The sequence below is a fragment of the Dendropsophus ebraccatus genome, chromosome 9, assembly GCF_027789765.1.
Source record: "Dendropsophus ebraccatus isolate aDenEbr1 chromosome 9, aDenEbr1.pat, whole genome shotgun sequence".
Lineage (NCBI taxonomy): Eukaryota > Metazoa > Chordata > Amphibia > Anura > Hylidae > Dendropsophus > Dendropsophus ebraccatus.
In genome coordinates, this window is record NC_091462.1 from 112557172 (window position 1) to 112576174 (window position 19003).

Below are 19003 nucleotides of genomic sequence, written 5' to 3' on the forward strand. Positions count from 1 at the left end.
TTTACATTTAATTATTGAACAATAAAAGGGACTTTATTAGACAGAAAATGTGTTTTATTAATTCAATATATTAACCATGAGAGACATCGGCTATAGTGCAGAGGATCGCAAACCCCGGTAATAGCGAGTCATGTAAACTGTGTTCCCTGCTTTCCCAGATGCATCCAGAGGTGTTTCCATCACTTTCTTAACATTTTATTTGTTATTTTTAGTTGAACCAGATTTCCAAGTAAATGACCGTATGTTTTGAGCCGCATGTCTATTTTTTCCCACGGCCGTAGTTTCACCCGCACATTTACAGCCGCATAAAAAATACAGCCGCACAGTTACAGCGTGTGAAACCAGCCTAAGACAGGAAGAATTTGTAAGCTATTCACATACGTATACTGTGATACAATTAGTCAAAAATCCTTGGGCCGAAGCCCAACTCCTATTATTGCAGTAACCTCAAATCCTAGCCTAAAATATAACTTTTAATAAGTGACTAATAAAAGCAGTAAAGAAATGTAAACGCATGAGGTTAGGTGAGTAGTATCAGTCACCGATCCTAAACTGCCCCTCAGAATACCTCGACTGCAGAACTGGGAAATTTCTCTGACAATCGCTATCTAATATTCGTATATTTGCCCCTTCAACATGATTCATCCCTAAGTGACATTATCAGGAAGATATGGCATCAACCACCACTGCATTCAATGCTTACCTTTATGTGTGAGTGGGCTAACACACGTCCCAAACACCAATGACATGGGAGCCAATCAGATCTCAGAATCTTGGTAAGTCCAAGGTATAACATTTATAATTAGTACAAGTAAAAACTTCACCTGTGTAAACACTCCTATGACATCTCACCATCAGGGACGTAACTACAACAGTAGCAGCCATAGCAGCTGCTATGGGGCCCGCTGCTCCTGCAATACACTGGGCCCCCTGAGCTGTCAATATTTGCAGCACCAGGTGACCAAGCGAGCCTACTTCTCCAAATATCCCTTTAACTACAAGCAGTCCTGACCACCGGTTGCAGTTACAACTAGCCTTGAAGGCTTAGTGGTCGCAAAGGGGGGGCCCAATCAAAAGTTAGCTATGGGGCCCAATTTCTTGTTATGCCTCTGCTTGCCATCCCATAATGTTACAGAGTAGAGAAAAAAAGGGAACAGGCGAGAGGCGGCGCCTCGTGTGATACTGTACAGTGAGGAAAAATAAGGTGAGGTAAGTAGGAGGCTCCCCTTGTTCCCCCTTGGGTTTATTGCATATCAACCCTGAAATGGGGTACCGATGTAGAGTCCGAATGGTCCTGGTGCCGAAGACTGCAATCTAGTATGGAGTAGCATGCCAGGATGCTCCCTGTGTGGGGGCCCGAGTAAAATTGCAGGAAATTTGGGACCTATCCCATCCCCACTAGCACCTGACATCATATTGGAGCGACCTCAACATCATCATCCCCAGACGGCCACTGACATCATACAGGAACGACCACAGCATCATCATCCCCTGCCGGCCGCTGACATCATACAGGAGAGACCACAGCATCATCATGCCCTGACGGCTGCTGACATCATACAGGAGCAACCACAGCATCATCATGCCCTGCCGCCCGCTGACATCATACAGGAGCGACCACAGCATCATCACGCCCTGCCGCCCGCTGACATCATACAGGAGCGACCACAGCATCATCATCCCCAGCTAGCCACCGACATCATACAGGAGCTCACACAGCAGCATCATCCCTCGCGGGCTGCTGACATCATACAGGAGCGACCACAGCATCATCATCCATCACCAGCCGCTGACATTGTACAGGAGCGACCACAGCATCATCATCCAGCACCAGCTGCTGACATCGTACAGGAGCGACCACAGCATCATCATCCAGCGCCAGCCGCTGACATCGTACAGGAGCGACAACAGCATCATCATCCAGCACCAGCCGCTGACATCGTACAGGAGCGACCACAGCATCATCATCCAGCACCAGCCGCTGACATCATACAGGAGCAACCACAGCATCATCATCCAGCGCCAGCCGCTGACATCATACAGGAGCGACCACAGCATCACCATCCAGCGCCAGCCGCTGACATCATACAGGAGCGACCACAGCATCATCATCCCCCGCAGGCCGCTGACATCATACAGGAGCGACCACAGCATCATCATCCAGCGCCAGCCGGTGACATCATACAGGAGCTCACACAGCATCATCATCCCCTGCCGGACGCTGACATCATACAGGAGCTCACACAGCATCATCATCCCCTGCCGGCCGCTGACATCATACAGGAGCTCACACAGCATCATCATCCCCTGCCGGCCGCTAACATCATACAGAAGCGACCACAGCATCATCATCCCCTGCCGGCCGCTGACATCATACAGGAGCGACCACAGCATCATCATCCAGCGCCAGCCAGTGACATCATACAGGAGCTCACACAGCATCATCAACCCCCACAGGCCGCTGACATTATACAGGAGCGACCACAGCATCATCATCCAGCGCCAGCCGCTGACATCATACAGGAGCTCACACAGCATCATCAACCCCCACAGGCCGCTGACATTATACAGGAGCGACCACAGCATCATCATCCAGCGCCAGCCACTGACATCATACAGGAGTCTGGCGGCTAAAGGAAGTCTGACAAGGAGAACCCTTTATTGAGCCCAATGGGCTCTGACTATGTAGGCGATTAATTCTTCTCGCCTCCTCTCTCAGGAATAGGTGATCAATATTGCCCTTCTTCGGACCCAGTTTAAGTTGGCATAGACCCCAAAATGTCAACTGTTTCAAATCTCCATTAAGTACACATTTAGGCTATGTTCACACTACGTATAAGTAAAAGACCACTGTCAGATCGCTACGTAGGGCGCTCTGGAAGCGTAAGTAGACTGCGGGCGTAAGTTCGCGGTCCGTACGTAGCCGGCCGCAACTTGCGTAAATCCCCGGCCGGAGTTTAACACGTATATGTCCGGCCGCGAAAATATGCGGCCGGACATATACGTGTTAAACTCCGGCCGGGGATTTACGCAAGTTGCGGACGGCTACGTACGGACCGCGAACTTACGCCCGCAGTCTACTTACGCTTCCAGAGCGCCCTACGTAGCGATTTGACAGTGGTCTTCTACTTGGAAATCTTCGCCTAGCCCCGGACACCCCACAGAACCTTTTGGATCGGCAAAGAAAAGTGGAAAAATGAAGAAATCACCACTACGTACGGGACCGCATGTTACGGTACGGGCGTAAGTTACGGCATTTTCGTACTCAAACAATGGTCTGGTTCATTTTTTATGGCAGGGGGGTGGCCTCTCTCTGTATGGGATTGTCCCTGGATGATGATGTTGAGGTCGCTTGTGTATGATGTCACCGGCTGGCGCTGGATGATGATGCTGTGGTCACTCCTGTATAATGTCAGCGGAAGGCGGGGGATGATGATGCTGTAGTCGCTCCTGTATGTCAGCAGGCATCGGGGGATGATGATGCTGTGGCCGCTCCTGTATGATATCAGCGGGGGATGATGATGCTGTGTTCGCTCCTTTATGATATCAGCGGGGGATGATGATGTTGAGGTCGCTTCTGTACGATGTCAGCGGCTGGCGGGGGATGATGATGCTGTGGTCGTTGTGGTAGCTCCTGTATGATGTCAGCGGCCGACGGGGGATGATGATGTTGAGGTCGCTCCTGTATGATGTCAGCGGCCAGCGGGGGATGATGATGTTGAGGTCGCTTCTGTACGATGTCAGCGGCTGGCGGGGGATGATGATGCTGTGGTCGCTCCTGTATGTCAGTGGCCAGCGGGGGATGATGATGCTGTGGTCGCTCCTGTATGATGTCAGCGGCCGGCGGGGGATGATGATGCTGTGGTCGCTCCTGTATGATGTCAGCGGCGGGCGGGGGATGATGATGCTGTGGTCGCTCCTGTATGATGTCAGCGGCTGGCGGGGGATGATGATGCTGTGGTCGCTCCTGTATGATGTCAGCGGCCGGCGGGGGATGATGATGCTGTGATCGCTCCTGTATGATGTCACCGGCTGGCGCTGGATGATGATGCTGTGGTCCCTCCTGTATAATGTCAGCGGAAGGCGGGGGATGATGATGCTGTAGTCGCTCCTGTATGTCAGCGGGCAGCGGGGGATGATGATGCTGTGGCCGCTCCTGTATGATATCAGCGGGGGATGATGATGCTGTGTTCGCTCCTTTATGATATCAGCGGGGGATGATGATGTTGAGGTCGCTTCTGTACGATGTCAGCGGCTGGCGGGGGATGATGATGCTGTGGTCGTTGTGGTCGCTCCTGTATGATGTCAGCGGCCGGCGGGGGATGATGATGTTGAGGTCGCTCCTGTACGATGTCAGCGGCCAGCGGGGGATGATGATGTTGAGGTCGCTTCTGTACGATGTCAGCGGCTGGCGGGGGATGATGATGCTGTGGTCGTCCTGTATGTCAGTGGCCAGCGGGGGATGATGATGCTGTGGTCGCTCCTGTATGATGTCAGCGGCCGGCGGGGGATGATGATGCTGTGGTCGCTCCTGTATGTCAGCGGGGGATAATGATGTTGAGGTCGCTCCTGTATGATTTCAGCGGCCAGCGGGGGATGATGATGCTGTGGTCGCTCCTGTATGATGTCAGCGGGGGATGATGATGCTGTGGTCGCTCCTGTATGTCAGCGAAGGATGATGATGTTGAGGTCGCTCCTGTATGCCAGCGGGGGATGATGATGCTGTGGTCGCTCCTGTATGATGTCAGCGGGGGATGATGATGCTGTGGTCGCTCCTGTATGATGTCAGCGGGGATGATGATGCTGTGGTCGCTCCTGTATGATGTCAGCGGCCGGCGGGGGATGATGATGCTGTGGTCGCTCCTGTATGATGTCAGCGGCCGGCGGGGGATGATGATGCTGTGGTCGCTCCTGTATGATGTCAGCGGCAGGCGGGGGATGATGATGTCAGTTGAGGTTGCTCCAATGTCAGCTGCTGGTGGGGATGGGCTAGGTCCCAGATACCACCCCTCTGTAACGTAATTAGATGGCGAGATGTTTACACGCGGATGTTTACACAGGTGAAGTTTTTTCTCTTACCAATTATATGTTATTCCTTGGACTTACCAAGATGATGAGATCTGATTGGCTCCCATGTCATTGGTGTTTGGGACATGTGTTAGCCCACTCATACATAAAAGGAAGCATTGGTGCTGTGGTGGTTGATGCCATATCTTCCTGATGACGTTGCCTAGTGTCGAAACATGTTGAAGGGGCACATATATGGATTATAGATAGCGATTGTCAGGGTGAGAAATTACCCGACAGCCTGGGTATTCTGAGGGACAGTTTACGACCAGTGATTGATACTACTCACCTGGCATCGTCCTTTTAAATTTCTACACTGCTTTTATTAGTCACTTATTAAAAGTTATATTTTAGGGGTGAGGTTACTGCAGCAATAGGGGTTTAGTGTCCTGGGCTTCAGCCCAAGAGTTATTTGACTAATTGTGAATAGATGTTTACCCCTGACTCACCTGAGAGATTTAGTGTGTTTACTGTGATACAAGGCACATTGGGAAGTGAGGGCTTAGATACGTCTTCTTCATACAAAGCCATTTTATAAATAACAAATTTTGCCTGAACAAAGTTCAGTTGCGAAACTTTGTGTCCTGTGAAGAATAATTGGGACGGAATAACCCGGGATATTGTCATTGGAAGGGGGTGGCATAGAAGTGACAACTCAGACTAAAGGATGACTGCCATAACCATGGGCTTAAAGGAGGTGCTGACCCTAACAATATGATCTCGAGAGGGCGGTGAGGAGGATTATCTACCACTTGTACAGGGGTCCCAGGACATGTACTGTCCCTTTAACTGGCAAATGCCAGATTTCACGGGACGAAGCAGGCATCGGCCATAGCCCACATTTCAGACAAGTGGATCACATGGAAAAACCTTTTTTAACTTGTGTTAGAACTTGTAAGACTCTCCATAGAAACCGCCTCGAGAGCCCTCAGAGGAATTCTGGCTCCTTGCAGTCTCTCCTCTTTGATCCTCAGTTTCCCGGTTCTTTCGTGGCATCAGCCGCAATTTGAATTTCTCAGCATTTTATTGACCAATCATCCTGCATCATCTCCTTCTTCGACTTCTCCAACCTCATGGCCTTTGAGAGGAATGCCCAACACTTCGAAGGTTACGTGATGCAGAGGCCGTGTATCGGGCGCGTCGCAGGCGTTCCGCTGGATCAGAATACGTGCAACACCTGGGATGACATCTGGAAATTTCAATCACATCCAGAGGATATCGTGGTGGCCGCTTATCCGAAAGCAGGTACAGAGAAACCACGCAACATCGCTGTCTTATACACTAGTCACATACAGAGCTTCATTCGCAAATCTACTGCCCTTGGAGGCAGCGTACAAAGGGTAAACTGTTTGGTAGCTCTCAATGTTACTGGAGAATAATGTCTTTCAGGATCATTGTATAATGTTAGAAAAACATGGCTGACTTCTTCCAGAAACATCACCACCCCTGTCCATTGGTTGTGTCTACTACTGCTGCTCAGTTCTACTAAATTTGACTATGCTGCAATACCAGACACAGCCTGTAGATAAGTGTGGTGCTGTTTTTGTTCCAGTAATTTTGTTCAAGCTCTATAGCATCAAAACGTTTTCCTTTGAAGGCACCACATGGATGCAGGAGATTGTGGATATGATATGTTTGGAAGGTAATGCCGAAAGATGCCGCCGGGCACCGACCTATGACAAGCACCCATTTTTGGAAGCGGTAGCTCCAAAACCCGTCCCTTCAGGTGAGGACTATATTAAACCTTTACACCTTTCTGTCTCCATCCCTACAGTCTATCATCTCTTTATCTCCAGTGTACTTGATTGACTTCTATTACTTGCTGTTATGAGTAGTGATAAGCGAGTACTAAAATGCTCGGGTGCTCGTTACTCGAACCGAATATCTCCCGATACTCGAGTGCTCGTTCAGAGTAATGAACCCCATTGAAGTCAATGGGAGACTCGAGCATTTTTTGAGGGGACTCAGGTTCGGTAAAGGGGAAGTCGTGTGAAAACCTGTCAACCTCAGAAATTGATGGAAAAACGGAAATGGACAGGAAACAGCAGGGGCAGCATGTATGCATGCCTGTGAGGCTGCCTAATGGCACCATTATGCCTAATTCTGTGCAACAGCCTGGTTAAAACAGAGGTAGGCATAGGGACCACCCAAAAACTCATCCTGACACAGCATGGCAGTGAGAACACAGGGAACCATTAAAACAGAGGTAGCTTATCATGAACCACCCAAAAATTCAGTCTGACACAGCATAGCGGTGAGGACAGAGTGAACAAGGTAGAAGAGGTAGCCAGTCAGCCTTCCAAAAATTATACCAGACCTAGCATGGCAGTGAGCACACATAGAGCCATTAAAAGTGAGTGAGGAAGAAAGGGAGGCTCCCCAAAATTAGGCCAAACACTGCATGGCATTGAGCACACAGAGAACTGCCGGGATCAGCAGTAGCCAACATGGAGGCCAGGCAGGAGCAACAGTAACCAACATGGAGGCCAGACAGGAGCAACAGTAACCAACATAGAGGCAGGGCAGGAGCAATAGTAGTTAACATGGAGGCCAGGCAGGATCAGCAGTAGCCAACATGGAGGCAAGGGCAGGCACACCAGTAGTCAGCAGTAGTCAACATGGATGCCAGTTAAGGCCCAGCAGTAGCCAACATGAAGGCAAGGGCAGGCACCACAGTAGTCAGCAGTAGTCAACATGGATGCCAGTAAAGGCCCAGCAGTAGCCAACATGGATGCTAGTTAAGGCCAAGCAGTTGCCATCATGGAGGCAAGGGCAGGCACAGCAGTAGTCAACATGGATGCCAGTAAAGGCCCAGCAGTAGTCTACATGGATGCCAGTTAAGGCCAGCAGTAGCCAACAAGGAGGCAAGGGCAGGCACCACAGTAGTCAGCAGTAGTCAACATGGATGCCAGTTAAGGCCCAGCAGTAGTCAACATGGATGCCAGTTAAGGCCCAGCAGTAGTCAACATGGATGCCAGTTAAGGCCCAGCAGTAGTCAACATGGATGCCAGTTAAGGCCCAGCAGTAGCCAACATGGAGGCAAGGGCAGGCACACCAGTAGTCAGCAGTAGTCAACATGGATGCCAGTTAAGGCCCAGCAGTAGTCAACATGGATGCCAGTTAAGGCCCAGCAGTAGTTAACATGGATGCCAGTTAAGGCCCAGCAGTAGTCAACATGGATGCCAGTTAAGGTCCAGCAGTAACCAACATGGAGGCAAGGGCAGGCACAACAGTAGTCAACATGGATGCCAGTAAAGGCCCAGCAGTAGTCTACATGGATGCCAGTTAAGGCCCAGCAGTAACCAACATGGAGGCAAAGGCAGGCACACCAGTAGTCAGCAGTAGTCAACATGGATGCCAGTTAAGGCCCAGCAGTAGCCAACATGGAGGCAAGGGCAGGCACACCAGTAGTCAGCGGTAGTCAACATGGATGCCAGTTAAGGCCCAGCAGTAGTCAACATGGATGCCAGTTAAGGCCCAGCAGTAGCCAACATGGAGGCAAGGGCAGGCACAACAGTAGTCAACATGGATTCCAGTAAAGGCCCAGCAGTAGCCAACATGGAGGCAAGGGCAGCATGGTGGCTCAATGGTTAGCACTGTAGCCCTGCAGCGCTGGAGTCCTGGGTTCAAATACGACCAAGGACAACAACTGCAAAAAGTTTGTATGTTCTCTCCGTGTTTGCGTGGGTTTCCTCCGGGTACTCCGGTTTCCTCCCACACCCAAAATCATACAGATAGGTGAAGCGCTGCGGAATCTGTGTGCGCTATACAAATAATAAATTTTTTTTAAAAAAAGGGGCAGGCACAGCAGTAGTCAACATGGATGCCAGTAAAGGCCCAGCAGTAGTCAACATGGATGCCAGTTAAGGCCCAGCAAAAAGGTGGCAAGGGCAGGCCCAGCAGTAGTCAACATGGATGCCAGTAAAGGCCCAGCAGTAGTCAACATGGATGCCAGTTAAGGCCCTGCAAAAAGGAGGTTTCCCAAAACTAGGCCAGACACTGCAGCGCCTTGAACACACAGAGAGCCATTACAAGTGAGTGAGGAAGCTAGTGAGGCTCCCCAAAACTAGGCCAGACACAGCATGGCATTCAGCACACAGAGAACCATTACAAGTGAGTGAGGAAGCTAGTGAGGCTCCCCAAAATTAGGTCAGACAGTGCAGGGCCTTGAACACACAGAGAACTATTACAAGTGAGTGAGGAAGCTAGTGAGCCTTCCAAAATTAGGCCAGACACTGCATGGCATTCAACACACAGAGAGCCATTACAAGTGAGCCCACCCAAAAATTGGAGTGAGTCCAGGGGCTGGGATATGTAGTGGTGCTGACAGCTAACTGACAGCTAACTGGCTAGGCCAGTTGTCAGTCAGTCACCATCAAGGGTACACTTGATGCCTCTCGACCGGGGGTGGTGAGGCCCCGACCACGGCTACACAAAAAAAATAAAATATAACAGCAGGCTGGTTGGCGGTGGCGCGATCGGCGGGCCCCCGGCAACCAGTCCTGCTCCTCCGCAGACGTAGTGTGACGTCAGAGCATGGCAGTGAGGACACAGAGAACCATTAGGCCAGACCCTGCTTGGCAGTTGCTGAGAATTGTAGGAAGAGGAGGAGGAAGAGAGGAGATGCCAAGAATCCTCATGTTCAGCTGCTTTCCCCGGGTGGACAGTTGAATTCCGGTGAAATCCGGGCTTTGTTCATTTTTATAAATGTCAGCCTGTCAGCACTGTCAGTGGACAGGCGGGTGCGCTTATCAGTGATGATGGCACCAGCTGCACTGAAGCCCCGCTCTGACAACACGCTAGCGGCAGGGTAGGCCAGCACCTCCAAGGCGTAAAGCGCCAGTTGGGGCCACGTATCCAGCTTTGAAACCCAGTAGTTGTAGGTAGCAGAGTGATCGGGAAGGACGGTGGTATGGTCAGCAAGGTACTCCCTCACCATCTTCCTGAAGGCTTCCCCCCTACTCTGTCTAGACTGGGGACGGTTGACATAGTCTTGCTGGGGTGCCATGAAACTGTCAAAGGCCTTGGAGAGTGTTCCCCTGCCCCTTGACAAGCTGCCTGCTCCACCCTCTCCTCTCCCCTGCTCTTTGGCCCACAGATCTACATCTTCTGGCGCTAGTGGTGTCAGATGGGAAGTACATTTTCAGCTTCTGCACCAGGGCCTGTTGATATTGATTCACTCTCATACTGCGTTCCTCGGCAGGAATGACAGTGGAAAAGTTCTGTTTTTACCAAGGGTCCAGGAGAGTGAACACCCAGTAATCTGTGTTGTCCAAAACCAGTAGTCAACATGGATGCCATTTAAGGCCCAGCAGTAGTCAACATGGATGTCAGTTAAGGCCCAGCAGTAGTCAACATGGATGCCAGTTAAGGCCCAGCAGTAGTCAACATGGATGTCAGTTAAGGCCCAGCAGTAGTCAACATGGATGCCAGTTAAGGCCCAGCAGTAGTCAACATGGATGCCAGGGAAACAAGAGAGGTAGGATATGCACAGCTCACAAGAATGATAGGTTGGGTGCACAGTACCAGTACATGAAAAAGACTAAGCATGAGAAAAGGCAAAAGACGTGTACTATAATGGTAACACCGGCACACCAGAATATTGGATATATAAAGGTACTTTATTTAATCAGGTACAAAAATACAAATAAAAGATCCCCATTAAAACCATTTGAAAATCCAAAAAAACCTAAAGGGAAAGCATAAGATCTAATGCTATCCAAGGTGGCAACCCCATATACAATACATACAATGTCCCTGTCCCATGCACATATACAGCAAGTAGAATATGAATGTATCCATAAACAAAAAGACCACCACAGCTCAACAATACATATAAAGTGTACAAAAGATGTATGATAGAGATAAGTAATGCTGGAGGAAAAATGAATATATAACTATGAGAGAAAATGACCAAGGCTATATATCACCTTATTATGGGGACAGGGATGGACTGGGGTGCCGACCACAGAGCCCCACGCGTTCCGTCCGTACCCTCGGACTTCCTCAGGGGTGCAAGGGCAGGCACACCAGTAGTCAACATGGATGCCAGTTAAGGCCAAGCAGTGGCCAACATGGAGGCAAGGGCAGGCACACCAGTAGTCAGCAGTAGTCAACATGGATGCCAGTTGACTTGCGGAAATGCGCACAGATGCGGTGCACCTTGTTGAGCAAGTCAGCCACATTGGGGTAAGTTTTAAGGAACCACAGCAACATTAGGTTGAAGACATGGGTCAGGCATGGTACATGTGTGAGGCTGCCGAGTTGCAGAGCCGCCACCAGGTTCCGCCCCTTGTCAGACGAAACCACACGAACCTGGGTGCTGACAGCTAACTGGCTAGGCCAGCTGTCAGTCACCGTCAAGGGTACACCTGATGCCTCTCGACCGGGAGTGGTGAGGCTAGACCAAAAAAAACTAAAATAAAACAGCTGGCTGGTTGGCGGTCCCGCTCCTCTGCAGACGTAGTGTGACGTCAGAGCATGGCAGTGAGGACACAGAGAACAATACAGTCTGCTTAAGAGACCACGTGCGTGATAGGCATCTCTTTGGAGGTAGGGACTAAGAATAACAATACAGTCTTCTTAAGAGGCCCAGAGCTAAAAAATGAAAGGACGGCAGAGAACCCCCGGAATTTGACATCCACAGATTATATGATTCGAAATGGATAACATAAGGATGCTAAATTAGGATCCACCATTATCACTGTCTGTTCCTTTGAACAGTGGCGTGTATCTTGGAGATACAATAGATGACCAGACAGCCCTGCAAAATTGCACTTGAATTGAAGTCGATTTGATTTTAAAATTTAAATTGAAGGTTAGAAAATAAAAAAACATAAAGTGGCCATTACCGGCGTTAGATGAGACAGGCGTGGAACCTCACAAAAATTAGGCCTGACACAGTAGAGTAAGAGTAAAAAAAAAAAAAAATAGCAGGCTGGTTGACCGGCGGGGGGGGGGGGGGGGGGGGGGGGGGGGGGGGCAGGGGGGCAGGCGATTGGCAGGGGGACTGACAGAGCCAGCACGTGACACAGGGGAAGAAGCAGGGGTGCGACTTGCAGTCACTGAACAACCTTGGTTCCACTGAGTGGGGTGTTTAGCACTCATATGCCTGCGCATGCTGGTAGTGGTTAGGCTGGTAGTGGTGGCTTCCCTGCTGATCCTGGCGTGGCACACGTTGCACACTACAGTCCATCGGTCATCCGCAGTTTCTTTAAAAAACCTCCAGACTTCAAAACATCTAGCCCTGGCCACGGGGGTTTGACTCCGTGAAACAGTTGCTGATCTACTCGCTCTGCCCCTGCCTCTCCCTCTGCTCACCCCTCTTCCTCTTCCAACTGGTCCTGCGGGTGAACTTGCCTCCCCCTCAGAAGCACGGTCTTCACTAGGCTTATCCACCCAGCTCGGGTCAGTCACCTTGTCCTCATCCACCAGTTCCTCACTCTCTGGTATGGGCACCAACTGTACACACTTTCTGTCACCCCAATACAATAAGCAGTGAAGTTCTATGCAGGATGCACTGCAAATCCCAGCAATACAGTGTAGTACACACTAGTTTAGGGGGTGCTATCTGGTATGGGCACCAACCGTACACACTTTCTGTCACCCCAATACAATGAGCAGTAAAGTTCTATGCAAGATGCAGTACAAATCTCAGCAATACAGTCTAGTACACACTAGTTTAGGGGGGGCTTAATGGTGCTATCTGGTATGGGCACCAACTGTACACACTTTCTGTCACCCCAATACAATGAACAGTGAAGTTCTATGCAGGATGCACTACAAATCCCAACGATACAGTGTAGTACATACTAGTTTAGGGGGGGCTATCTGGTATGGGCACCAACTGTACACACTTTGTCACCCCAATACAATGAGCAGTGAAGTAAGTTCTATGCAGGATGCACTACATATCCCAGCTATACAGTGCAGTACACACAAGTTTGGGGGGGCTTGACGGTGCTATCTGGTATAGGCACCAACTGTACACACTTTGTCACCCCAATACAATGAGCAGTGAAGTTCTATGCAGGATGCACTACAAATCCCAGAAATACAGTGCAGTACATACTAGTTTAGGGGGTGCTTGACGGCGCTATCTGGTATGGGCAACAACTGTACACACTTTCTGTCACCCCAAAACAATGAGCAGTGAAGTTCTATGCAGGATGCACTACAAATCCCAGCTATACAGTGTAGTACACCAGGACCACCAGCCCCAAAATCAAAAAGGAGTACACTGAGCACTTCTTAGGGGTCTGTATGCAACACCTAATGCCCCCTTTCTGCCAGCAGCCGGTCACCACAGTGTGCTGGTTAAATCGCGGGAGCAGCACTGCAACTCCCAGCCAGCAGTCTGTAGTAATAGTATTAATAAAAGCTATTAAGCCCTGTTTGTTTATATTGCTATTATATACCGTGCCTACTGGAAGGCTAAATCCTACACTGACTCTCTCCCTGACCAGCAGCAGCTCTGTCCCTGATCTCTCACAGCATGCGTCTGAAGCGAGCACTGCCGGCGTCGAGTTTTATATGACAGGGTCATCTGATCTGGCCAACCAATCGCTGCTATCGACATGTATGGGTCCCACGTCATTGCAGGATGTACCAAAGAGTCTCCTGCATGTTTATTGGCTGAGAAATAGCGCCCAAACTTACAGGAAACAGATGATGAAATTTCCTCGAGTATCCCGAGATGCTCGTCCGAGTAACGAGTACCATCGAGTACCCTAATACTCGATCGAGTACCAAGCTCGGACGAGCACGTTCGCTCATGACTAGTTATGAGCCATTTCTTTTTGGGTAGAGAATGATGGTAGTGTCATGTTTTGTGGTCTCCTATAGATTACAGGGCTAGATCAGGGTGGGATGAACTCTAACACACAGAGATAAATAACTTTTAAAAGTCTGGTTCAGTAGGTTTCACCAAACTTTGTGTTTGAACCGAACCTTTAACAAACCATACTAAAACAGCTAAACGATTGCAGGCATTTAGCTGTTTAAGTGCGGTTTAGTAAGTTCGCTTATCACTACTTACCTCTCTGTACTCACCAGGTTTCCCCCGCTGATCTACACTTCCAAACTGAGACCAGAGTGACAGCCGATCACTGACTGCAACGCTGTCCTGTCTCAGTCAGTCAGTGATTGGCTGAGCGGGCTGTCACTCTCATCTCAGTTAGGAAGTGGCCGCTGAAATCATTGGGCAACACCAGAGACTCATAGGAGGATATCAGGGATGTGCGGACAGGTAAGCATAGACTCTTTGTTTTCTATGTGTATTAAATTGTGTGGCTTTAGCCTTGGGCTAGGTTCATACGAAGATTGCAAAAAGTCTGGTTCTGTCGCAAGCCGCGCGTTTTGCAAAATTCACAAGGAATCTCGGCTTGGGAGGTTTGGTTTGCTCATCTCTACTAACATGTTCTCTTTAGGACTGCATTTAGCAGAAAACATGGAGCCACCACGGATCCTAAAAACCCACCTTCCCGTCCAGTTGCTACCACCCTCCTTCTGGGAACAGGACTGCAAGGTAGGTGTAAACTACAGTTGCAATTAAGTGAAATTCCCTAGATTTCTATAATGAATACTAATACAATGTGGTCAAATGGTTCTCTATGTAACAATTATGGAAAAACACATTGTGTTTGGAGTAAACATCCACAGGGCAGGCAGAAAGAGTAAGTGAATTACTGAATTAAAATCCCAATTTAGGATCAAAAACAACCAATATTATTCATGAAGCTGAACAAAGGATTTACACAATGTTGACCAGTCTATGACCTGAGGCCAAACATGATGCAATAAGACAATGACCCAAAGCACACAGGGAAATTAACTAAAGAAAAGCTGGAAAAGAAGATATGGAATTAGCCCCAACCTCAGAGGGGCATACCCATCTAAGCTACCTATGACCTATCCCGTAAATATTAGAGGAAGACTTAGAGGTAAATCAGATCACATTAGTAATTCATGCAGGAATCCAGTGAATTCTCTTACATTAATAAGGTGCTGAGGGTCCACACAGGGTCCCCATCCTCTGGGTGATCTTCTATAAGAGGCCATTTTCCACTCTTTACAGGTGATATACGTGGCCAGGAACGCCAAGGACTGCATGGTATCATATTATTACTTCCAGAGAATGAACAAAGGTCTTCCGGACCCTGGAGATTGGGACACCTTCTTCTCATCCTTCCTGTCTGGAGATGGTGGGTGTCACAGTGTCAGTCCGATACACAAAATTTTAAGGGGAACACTAGTTAATTAAATTAAGTATTTGGATTTTTCAGCAGGGCTGTATGAGGAAATCTTGTATAATGTAATGTAAATATTTGTGGGGTGAGGATTAAACTTTGCCATTGTTTGGGGGAGAGGGGGTTCGAAAATCCACGATTAGGTCGCATTTCTGACAAAGGATGAAGCTAAATCGCTGTTTCCAAACAACAAGCAAAATTATGTAAAGCAACTGGAGAACATGACCTGATATAACTCAGGATCAGTACAAAAGCAGTAAAGCAGAGTATTTGTCTTGGTGTAAATCCAGCAGTGTCACTCACATCCTTTGTATATACAGAAGAGGAAGGTAAAAATAAGAACATGGCCTCTTGTGCGTGCCCATGGCAGTCCCTAAAAACATTACAAAAGGAGAATATGATGACAGTAACGGAGTGGGACTGTGACAACACAAACATGTATTATGGAGTTACCCTTTACTATTATGGATTTCGTCTTCTTGCAGTTACTTGGGGGAGCTGGTTTAACCATGTCTTAGGCTGGTGGGAAGCTAAAGACCATCATCAGGTTCTTTACATCTTCTACGAGGACATGATGGAGGTGAGCGGTCAGACACAGTAAAGAATTAGATTACTTATTTCCAGGTACACCTGCATTTTCTTGTTTATGACAGAACACGAGACGAGAGATCGAGAAGGTGATGAGGTTCTTAGGGAAGGAGCTCTCTGAGGAAGTCCTGGAGGACATCTACCAGCACACCACCTTCCAGGCAATGAAGACAAACCCCATGGCCAATTACAGCACAATCCCCTCCTTCGTGATGGACCATTCCATATCCCCCTTTATGAGGAAAGGTAAAATGTCCCACTTCCTGTTAGTACTGAAAGCTGAGCAGTCACCTTCAGAGCTGCAATCAGAATTGTGCCAGTTTCCCCAAAGACCCCAGAATAGTTAGGTCAAATGGCTCATAACAAATAAAACTTTTGTGTTTCCAAGCAGAACCAGAAGAATTCTGGATGCAGCTCTAGGTAGTAATAATAATAATAATAATAATAATATTTATTTGTATAGCGCCAACAGATTCCGCAGCTCTAGGTGCAAATGACATGAAATACTTCAAAATCTGTATGACTTGTATCTGGACTTCTCTTACTTAGGCATTGTTGGAGACTGGAGGAACCATTTCACGGTGGCACAGGATGAAATCTTTGAGAAGGAATATTGGAGGAGGATGGAGGGGACAGACCTGACTTTCCGCACTCAGCTCTGAGGATGATGAACGATTCCCGCACTGCTCACAGATCGATCGCCCACCAGGACATTATAAGTAAAGTTTAACCCTTTGGATATGGGGTTTATAAGGCAGGGGGGTGTACAGCCACTGTAGAACTACAAACCACAGAATGATACAGGATACAGACTTGAGAACACGGACATACATTTGTCCCCATAAGCCAAACATTAGATGATGTAAAGTCTGTGAGATCCTGGTTTTCTGTATATTTAATTCAACAATAAATTGTATTTTTAGATGAGATATTAAAGTTTATATATCTAAGCTTTTCATGTGTGATACTGTCTGCTGATCTGCTGTATCTAATTCTGCCACGTGTGATAATTTCTGCAGAGCTGAGGTACCTAATCCTTTCATACGTGGTAATCTTTATTGAACTGTAAATCTAAGTGTGATACTTTCTGCTGAGCTATGTATCTAATCTTAAGTGTGATACTTTCTATTGAGCTTCTGTATCTAATACTATTATGTATGATGCTGTCTGCTGAGCTGTGGTATCTAAGCCTCTCTTGTGTGATACTGTCTGTTGCGGTATCTAAGCCTATCATACTTTGTGCTGGGCTGCCTTATTTAAAGGGGTAGTTCACAAAAAAAATTCTTTCATATCAACTCGTACATGAAAGTGCCAGAGACTTATATTTACTTCTATTAAAAAATCTCAGATCCAGTACTTATCAGCTGCTGTTTGTCCTGAGGGAAGTGGTGTATTCTGCTGCCACCTCTGTCCGAGTCGGGAACTGTCCAGAGCAGTAGCAAATCCCCACAGAAAACCTCTCCTGCTTTCCAGACTGGAAATAATACACCACTTCCTACAGGACATACAGCAGCTAATAAGTACAGGAAGACTTGAGATTTTTTAATAGAGGTAAATTACACATCTCTGGAGCCTTATGGCACCTTTCTGGTTCATTTGAAAGATTTTTTTTTTGTGAACTACCCATTTAAGCCTTTTCTGTATCTAAGCCTGCCATGTATGATACTGTCTCACAGATTACACTTGTCATCATGCAATCCCTCTGTACGTTCTGATGTATAAAGTTCCCAGAACTATGGGGGAGAGTTATGAATGCGGAAGAGCATTAGAGCCCTTGCCCATAGCAACCAATCAGATTTTGTCTTTCATTTTTAAAAGGCCTTTTTAAAAAAGAAAGCTGTGATCTGATTGGTTGCTATGAACGACGGCTCCTCCGCATAATGTCTGATAGATCTTCGCAATTGTCTATAACAAACACAAAAACAGCCACAAAAACATGTGCGACCCAAACACCAAAGATTAAAAGTCCTCAAAAGGCCAGCAACACTGAGAACAGACGGTACTATAATACTATAACCCTGGGATTATCACTATAAAAGCAGATAAAGTGCAGGTGTGGAGCCATATAACAGGATTATAGCCATACATGACCTCACGTTACCGCAATGAATAATACTGCCTTCATACCCAGTGCTCTTCCAAATACCGAGACGGTGCCGACCTGCTGCTGCAAGGACCATTTTATCTACTTGTTTTTGCAGCTTTATAGTTTCTATATTGGGATATATATGACTTTTTGATCCTCTTTTTATTCTTTTACTTTTGTGAAGTAGTTGGACAAAAACAGCAAGTATCCGAGCATCAGTATGGGGAAGAAAGGTGATTTGAGGGCCTTTGAACGTGGCATGGTTGTTGGTGCCAGAAGGGCTGGTCTGAGTATTTCAGAAACTGCTGATCTACTGGGATTTTCATGCACAACCATCTCTAGGGTTTACAGAGAATGGTCCGAAAAAGAAAAAACATCCCGTGAGCGGCAGTTCTGAGGGCGGAAATGCCTTGTTGATGCCAGAGGTCAGAGGAGAATGGGCAGACTGGTTCAAGCTGATAGAAAGGCAACAGTGACTCAAATAGCCAACCGTTACAACCAAGGTAGGCAGAAGAGCATCTCTGAACGCACAGTACGGCCAACTTTGAGGCAGATGGGCTACAGCAGCAGAGGACCACACCGGGTGCCACTCCGCTCAGCTAAGAACAGGAAACTGAGGCTACAATTTGCACAAACTCATCGAAATTGGACAGTAGAAGATTGGAAAAACGTTGCCTGGTCTGATGAGTCTCGATTTCTGCTGCGACATTCGGATGGTAGGGTCAGAATTTGGCGTCAACAACATGAAAGCATGGATCCATCCTGCCTTGTATCAACAGTTCAGGCTGGTGGTGGTGGTGTCATGGTGTGGGGAATATTTTCTTGGCACTCTTTGGGCTCCTTGGTACCAATTGAGCATCGTTGCAACACCACAGCCTGAGTATTGTTGCTGACCATGTCCATCCCTTTATGCCCACAATGTACCCAACATCTGATGGCTACTTTCAGCAGGATAATGCGCCATGTCATAAAGCTAGAATCATCTCAGACTGGTTTCTTGAACATGACAATGAGT

General features: G+C 48.0%; 1 protein-coding gene across 1 annotated transcript; it reads left to right on the forward strand.

Moving 5' to 3' along the window:
- The first annotated feature begins 5672 nt into the window (after positions 1-5672).
- On the forward strand, positions 5673-16856 carry LOC138801542 (sulfotransferase 1C1-like). The gene is made up of 7 exons (XM_069984469.1): positions 5673-6312; positions 6665-6793; positions 14496-14593; positions 15143-15269; positions 15800-15894; positions 15968-16148; positions 16452-16856. The coding sequence occupies exons 1-7, from the start codon at positions 6141-6143 to the stop codon at positions 16562-16564; spliced, it is 915 nt and encodes a 304-aa protein (XP_069840570.1). The 5' UTR covers positions 5673-6140; the 3' UTR covers positions 16565-16856.
- The last annotated feature ends 2147 nt before the right edge of the window (positions 16857-19003 follow it).

Bases quoted from the DNA above. Each gene is read 5' to 3' on its own strand.
- LOC138801542 (XM_069984469.1), top strand. From the start codon at position 6,141: ATGGCCTTTGAGAGGAATGCCCAACACTTCGAAGGTTACGTGATGCAG. The intron at 14,594-15,142 runs GTAGGTGTAAAC...CACTCTTTACAG, and splicing joins TCTGGGAACAGGACTGCAAG to GTGATATACGTGGCCAGGAA. The intron at 15,270-15,799 runs GTGGGTGTCACA...GTCTTCTTGCAG, and splicing joins ATCCTTCCTGTCTGGAGATG to TTACTTGGGGGAGCTGGTTT.